This window comes from Phytophthora ramorum (genome assembly GCF_020800215.1).
Source record: "Phytophthora ramorum isolate Pr-102 chromosome Unknown Phyram_PR-102_s0003, whole genome shotgun sequence".
Lineage (NCBI taxonomy): Eukaryota > Oomycota > Peronosporomycetes > Peronosporales > Peronosporaceae > Phytophthora > Phytophthora ramorum.
In genome coordinates this window covers 5,132,452-5,139,107 of record NW_027150649.1, presented here as the reverse complement: position 1 = coordinate 5,139,107, position 6,656 = coordinate 5,132,452, and the positions used below count along the sequence as shown (strand labels likewise).

Genomic DNA, 6,656 nt, shown 5'->3' with positions numbered 1-6,656 from the left:
CTATTGTCACTAGCAACTAGTGGCCTACGATCACGGCGTGTGCGTGTTAAGAGCTCGTCTGACAAGAGTTCGGGCGTCGCCATTCGTTTCGTACTAAAATTCGCGCTCGTTCCGAAAGGGTCTTCCTGCGGGATGGTTTGGTTGCGCCCACACCGCGAAAGCCCCGCGTTCAGACGGAGAACCGGGCGTTTCGACAGCGTTTCAAGTATCTCTAGTGCATGGGACTTTAGAGGATGTCGCACTCATTTCTCCGCGCGCTCTTGCTTGCCAGAGGTGAATGGCGAGGTTTCGTCCGCCACTTCAATCCCAATTGAGACCAAGTTAGTACGATAAGACTCGTGTTGCAGCCCGCTCCTCTGTTCTGGTCGTTGCCGCTGTTGCTCATCCTAGAGCCAAGGCAACATCTCCAGCATCGTTCTGCTTAATCGCTTCTCGAAACCCCTGCCACACATATCGTAACTCACGACGGCAGAAACCGCCTTTTCTTGCCTCCTGGTGGCCAGAGCTGTCAGCGACGAATGCCATGGACTTCCTCATTCATCTTTTATCCATCTGCCAGCAACGCGTCGGTGTATGACGCTGCATCTTGCATTTCCGTCTCGCTCGAACACTAGAATGGCTCCAAGCGACCGCCCCGCCAACTCACCGATTCCGATCTTGGACCACAGCGAGTCCCCCGTTGCGAGGAGTAGTGAGTATCGCGTGTACTTGCACCCGCGACAGCCTTTTATTCGCTACGAGTACCGTCGTCGTCACCCGAACAGCCGCATCCCCAATCAGGGCCAAGCTGACAGACTCCCCGGAGTTGCTTCACTGCTCCGACGTCAGAACGCAATGCAGGCGAGGGGGGTCATCTCACCGGTGCGCGATCCCCTGTACGACTCGGAAGAGCGGCATTTCCCAGAAGGGAATAGGACGTTCGAGTGCTGGACCCCGCCACGGTTTGCATCCGACTCGGACTCCAACTGGCTGCCGTCGACTTCGGCGCTCAAAACTGCTCATAGCCGGCTCAGTGACTGGAGTAGCGACTTGGACAACTACGAGGTGAAATCCGTTGACCCAGCGCTTGGCCAACACCGGATCGAAAGTACTAAAACATCGTCTCCGATGACGCGGTCACCTGAACCTGTTCGCGAAACCAGCGAGTCACGACCGAAGACGTCGCGGTATCTGCGAGAGATCGACCGCCGGCGAATTTTGATGCGTATTGCGCAGGGCGAGAAGCAGTCGGCTCTCGCCAAGGAATACCACGTCAGCCGAGCTGCGATCTGCAACCTCAACAAGCATCGTGCCGAGGTGCTCTCGCGTAACCATGAACACCCGCTTGCCAAGCATCCGAAGCGGAGGATGCTGGCGAAAGTGAAGAGACAAGAGGCGATGGACAATCAAGCAAGCGACTCGAGCGGCCGATCGGGCTAGAAGAAGCTTTATCACACCTATCTATCTCGCCCGGAGATCGGCGCTTGTGGTCGATACTGCAGAGCGATAACAACCTTTTACGATAGTCACCTCCAAATATAACATGGATAGTTCCACCGTGTTTCCTTTCAAGTAATGGCAATAGCCCACCCACCCCATAGCCTTTGTGGCGTCAATGAACAGCGTTTATTCTCTTGATGCACCCAAAACACTGCCAGGGCTGAAAAGAGAGTATGTCCACCACACCAACTATTTTTTTTATTTTTTTATTCGATCCTCTTCCAGACCTTGACGAGCATGAACGTTGTCCCGGGTATCGCGCAGTTCGGGCTCGTGGTCGCCGGGCGCCCTGTCATGACCGACTTCCGGTGCGTCGTCGCCTGCAAGTTTTGCAGGCATTGCGTTCAACCCTGCAATCTACGGACGATTTCAAGTACTTACCACTAATTCTACTATGTAATTGTCACTGTGGCAGGGAAATTGGGCCGGCCCATTATGTAGTGGACATTCCAGAGCCGATGCAGGTGACGGACCTCACGTTCTTCCTCTTGCCAGGGTCTCCTGTGCCTCCAGGCTTCGGCGGTAAGTTAAAAATGTAACCATCTTAAAAAAAAGCATCATCTGATTCTGGATTGTGTCAATAGCGGTGTTGTACTTCGCCGTGCCAGCCTTGCAGAACTGGCAGTTGCTGGGGACTGTGTTCGCAGAGAAGCCTAGTGCCATCTTTCGCACGTCGTGGCCCACGCACCCGGACGTGATGGGCCAGCCAGTGATTCAGATTGGAGTGTCTATCGAGAGTCTGGACAATGTCAAGAATTTGGGCATCGAGGCCAGTGGGTTGGAGGAGCGCAAGGCCTTCGCGCTCAAAATTGCTCAGGATTTGTTTAACTACCTCAGCTCCTTCTCGACCAGCAACAACCAGAGCTACATGACGATCCCGACCAATTTGCTGGACAGGTGGATGGAGCGCTTCGAGGCCAAGTATCGGCGCGATCCGAACTTTATGATGAAGCTCCAGTAGAATGTGAACGAGTTGTGGTGAGCAGTCGTCGAATGCTTAGGCTGTTGCTACTAGCTGCAGTAACAACTCGGGCATTTTCCTGCTGACAATGTGCGTATGTGTTCAGGTTGCTAGCTCTGGAACGAGGAATATTTTTGCAGATTACTTGAGCTCCCAGCAATAGACATGTCAAGTACCTTGGTCACCGATTTCGCTGGCTTCGGATATCGTTTACGTTCCACCGTGCGGGCCTCTTAGCCTTGGCTGTATCTCATTGGTATGGATGGCTCCGCTCGACGCCGAGGAAGGCCTCTGTGGGCTGTGAAATCTTCCTTATGGCAGAAGCCTGGCTGGTCTTCGTTCTTCTGCGTTGATTTTCAAGAAGGAGAAAGTGTGTGCGACGTCCGTTCCTTTGGTAGCGCTCGGACATCAATGGGAGACGAAACATGCTAGACTGACTTGCCAATTGTCGGCTAGTGCTCCCTTACCACAGTAATAGGCTGAATACGCAGAGACAAGTGAATTGCCGACGAATATTGAGAGAGTATGGTATGGACAATGCTCTCTCTTGTAAGTGCTTGTGCGAGCAGTCCTCGTGCACGACGCAGTAGCGTGAAAAAACACTTGCCCAAGAGCATCGGCGCTTGCTTGTCAAAAAGAATCTTGTTGTCTAGATACATGTGCGTCGGCCACCCTTCTCTCGTCTAGCTGCGGTTGATCTAACGGAACTGGCTGAATACCCGTGAAGTCCATGACTGCTTGTTCTCCTCGGTCTCGTCGCTGCATTTCTCGTCAGTATATTTATCTTGCGCTTGAGCCACCGCTGGCTCAGCTGGAGTTGTCGCCTCTTGCTCGACATGTTTCGACCTGTCGTTCCTCCAGTTTTCTCTGTTTCCTCGGTTGCTGCCGTATTTGTTGCGATCCTGAAAGCGACTGAGGTCAACCTGCCCTCGCGGGGCTGAGCGACGTCCGTTGGCGACACCGCTGGACCAACGCGTCTTCTTCTCCTCTCGGTTGTACGTCGTGTTTACGAGGCCCTGCTCCACCAACTCGAGCACACGAATCTTGAGCTCCAAGGCCAGGTCTTTCTCTACGAACGTGTCTTCAAAGCGGAAAGACAGCCACAGGTACAGATCGATGATCTTGGCCTTAATCTCGACATCCCCCAAAGCCTCAGCCGTGCGCGGCGGATACTTCGGCAGATAGATATCCAGCTTGACACTCTGGCCCAGCGAGTGAGCACGTGCGTACTCCAAGAAAACCTTGCGGGCGAGAGGGTTTCGCAGGCTCACTGGCGACATACAGAACATGAATCGGTCCGAGAGCGTCAGCTCCGTATCACGCAATAGCGTCGCCGCATCCTTCATATCCTGGTGGTTGCACATGAAGTAGTCACCGTCTAGACGCGCGAGCATCACGTACTTGTCCACAAGGTCGGCCAGATCAGTGATTCCTGGCAGCTGCTTGGCGAACTCCTCCATCTGCTCAGAAGACGGGAACAAGCCCGCCGATGTGAGCGGGGTCGGCACTTCGTCATACGACGACTTCAGGTACTCCAAATCTTCTTCAAGCAGGCACGTTGCCTCTCCCGACGGGAAGTCGCTGCCATATCGTCCAGCACGACCAGCAATCTGCTTGGCCAAAGAAGCCGGGATATCAATCATTCCGCCACCGCCGCCAGAGTACTTCTTCACCGTGGCGAACACAACACGTCTGATGTTCAGGTTCAGTCCCATGCCGACGGCGTCAGAAGCTACCAGGATGTTGTAGTCGTTGCTGCGGTCGTTGAACAAGCGAGCCTGCTGGGAACGCGTCTCCGGTGGAAGCTGACCGTAAATGATGCAGCACTTCTCACCAGTCTTGATCTCGATGTCGCGCTTGATCTGGAAGATGTCACGGCGCGAAAAGGCCACTACACAGTCTCCCGGGCGGATGTGACTGTAAGAGCCCAGGTGCTTCGGCGCAATCTCGAGTGGTGATCGACGCTCGTATGAGCGCAGCTCAAACTCGTCTCCCGTCGTCTCTGCGAACTTCTTCACAAGGTGCACAGCTTCACCAGATCCACAGACGTGGATTTCTTTTGCTTGCAGTCCAAACAGCGCACGCGTCCAAGCCCATCCACGCTGCGGGTCTCCGATCAACTGGATCTCATCAATCACTGCTACGTCCCACGGACGGTTAATGTTGGCCATTTCCACGGTGCACGACACGTGGCTCGCGTACGGCACGATCTTCTTCTCCTGTCCAGTCACCAGCGATGTGTACAGTCCGTCCGTGTTCATTCGCTCAAAGATTTCCAGCGCCAGCAGACGCAGTGGGCCACAGTAGATACCGCCGTCCTCCCCCGCCTCTTTCAGCCTCTCCAGAGCCTGATGCGTCTTGCCACTGTTCGTCGGTCCTTCATGGTAAATGATCTTCCTCTTCATGGCCGTCGCGAACGGATACATCTCGTGGGGCAGTCTCAAGTCCGTCAGCTGCTGCAGCGACAACGCGTTGTCATTGTCCTCGACCGTGGTCAAGTAGTTATTAGCTTTGGCAAAGTCCAAGAAGTACGGGTAGAAGATAAAGGAGTTGTGCCGTTTCACATCATCCAAGTCCTACAAAATAAATAACAACAACAAAAACATCAATATCTCGCCTTCTAGAGCTCAAAATCCTCGATAAAAGAAGCAATCTGGTACCCGTCCGAAGGCCAAGAGTTCTGCCTCGTTTTCAAAGTACTTGGAGGGCTCGGAGAGGAAGGATTTGCGGAAACTGGACGACGCCAGTGCCCACTCTGCCGGGTTCATTCCTGCCTCCACCACTAGCTCCTTGGCCTCGTAATTGCGCGGGAAATTGCGCATACGACGGTGCACGCGTTTGGCCAATTCCGACGGCCACTTGACGCTCTCCAGGGCGGCGGCGCTCGAAAAGGAGCGGGACGAGGGTACACGGGGTGCTATAGGGGGTGTTACAGGCGTGTAACTCTGGCCGTAGGCGGGTACGGAGCCTCGCAGCTGCGTGGGCAAACTTGCAAGGAGCTGCAGCGAAGACTGACGCGCATGGCGGACGGCGAAGGATCCTCTGGCGGCCTGACGAGCTATGCGCAGCATGCTCATGGGCAGCTCTTGACCGACGGCAGAGTGCTGGCCAAGAGCGCAAGTTGATGTTGATGTACATCACGTAAGTTTATGTGGTTGACTTGTGACGTTACACAAATACACGTTCAATATCGGAGTGATGGTCGTAGAACTTGCCTTTTTCACTGTTTAGGTTATGAGAGCAGCAATTACCAGGGAAAATGCTATAAATTGCTAGTGATCGGAGTGCTAGCCAACTGAGGCATTATGCATTCAGCTTCGCGACACCTGCGCTTTTGAAGCTTTCTCGCTGTCCATGATTTGCTTCATCTTGGAGATCATGGCCAAACTGAAGCTCTTGTCAGCGTTAGCCTTCGAATCGGACGACGCTGAAGCAGATCCAGTCGTTTCGTCAGTCTCGCCTGACTGCAGAAATCTCTTGTCGTTGGCGTTAATTTCGGTTGCGGACGATAAGTCGGTGACTGCCTCTGTAGCCGACACGCTTTCGATGGCAGCCAGAAGAATGGTAGTAGCTGCCAGCACGAGGTAACCCAGACGCATGGTTGACTTTTGGTGTACGTTGAATGAGGTCAATTTCTTGCTTGAGCGCTTGTTGGGAAATGACCAGGCTCTCAAACTTGAAACAGGAGCAGATCAAGGAGTAGCTTCGCATTCTATTCCGAGGGTCGCAAGTTAAAAGGATGAAGACCTCGTGACCTGGTCACATGGGAAGCTTCGGGGCGAGATACCGTCACAACGGCATCTACTGTGCTATGTGGCATTGATGAAGTGTTGGTATTCTGCTTACAACCTCATCTGAGCATCCAACTGATGTTGTTTGCCCAGAAAAATCTCCTCCTGGACGTTTCCGCTTCCACAGACCGTGTCGATGTCGCTGTCCAAAAGAAGCATGACACCATCGATGAGTAGTTGTCGCTTGTCGCTACTGCTGACTCACCTGACAATGCGATAGACTCCTCTCATTCTAAAACCTGACAAGTCCAGCCTACTACTACAAGCCAATCCCAGCGACCATGGTGGGTTTTCATCTCTACATCAGTGTTGCTCTCTCTGTATTTGCTACGGTGAAAGTTCCTGCGATGCAAGTTCCTGCGATGAAGATGTTCGAAAACACGGCATGCGTAGGCAAAACGTCGACGCTCGCATTCTTTCCCGAC

The 6,656-nt window shown here is 53.5% G+C and overlaps 4 protein-coding genes across 4 annotated transcripts; 2 read left to right on the top strand and 2 right to left on the bottom strand.

The window, feature by feature from the left end:
- Positions 1 to 615: 615 nt before the first annotated feature.
- KRP23_4643 (uncharacterized protein) lies at positions 616 to 1,419 on the top strand (the record flags this gene model as incomplete). The annotated part of the gene is made up of 1 exon (XM_067889626.1): positions 616 to 1,419. One exon carries the CDS (start codon positions 616 to 618, stop codon positions 1,417 to 1,419), a length of 804 nt encoding a protein of 267 aa, XP_067748769.1.
- A 297-nt stretch (positions 1,420 to 1,716) lies between these two features.
- Positions 1,717 to 2,440, top strand: KRP23_4642 (Protein Hikeshi; the record flags this gene model as incomplete). Its single annotated transcript, XM_067889625.1, has 3 exons — positions 1,717 to 1,787; positions 1,895 to 2,001; positions 2,064 to 2,440. 3 exons carry the CDS (start codon positions 1,717 to 1,719, stop codon positions 2,438 to 2,440), a joined length of 555 nt encoding a protein of 184 aa, XP_067748768.1.
- Positions 2,441 to 3,138: 698 nt separating this feature from the next.
- KRP23_4641 (DExH-box ATP-dependent RNA helicase DExH18, mitochondrial) lies at positions 3,139 to 5,517 on the bottom strand (the record flags this gene model as incomplete). Its single annotated transcript, XM_067889624.1, has 2 exons — positions 3,139 to 5,016; positions 5,101 to 5,517. 2 exons carry the CDS (start codon positions 5,515 to 5,517, stop codon positions 3,139 to 3,141), a joined length of 2,295 nt encoding a protein of 764 aa, XP_067748767.1.
- A 234-nt stretch (positions 5,518 to 5,751) lies between these two features.
- Positions 5,752 to 6,039, bottom strand: KRP23_4640 (uncharacterized protein; the record flags this gene model as incomplete). The annotated part of the gene is made up of 1 exon (XM_067889623.1): positions 5,752 to 6,039. One exon carries the CDS (start codon positions 6,037 to 6,039, stop codon positions 5,752 to 5,754), a length of 288 nt encoding a protein of 95 aa, XP_067748766.1.
- Positions 6,040 to 6,656: the final 617 nt, after the last annotated feature.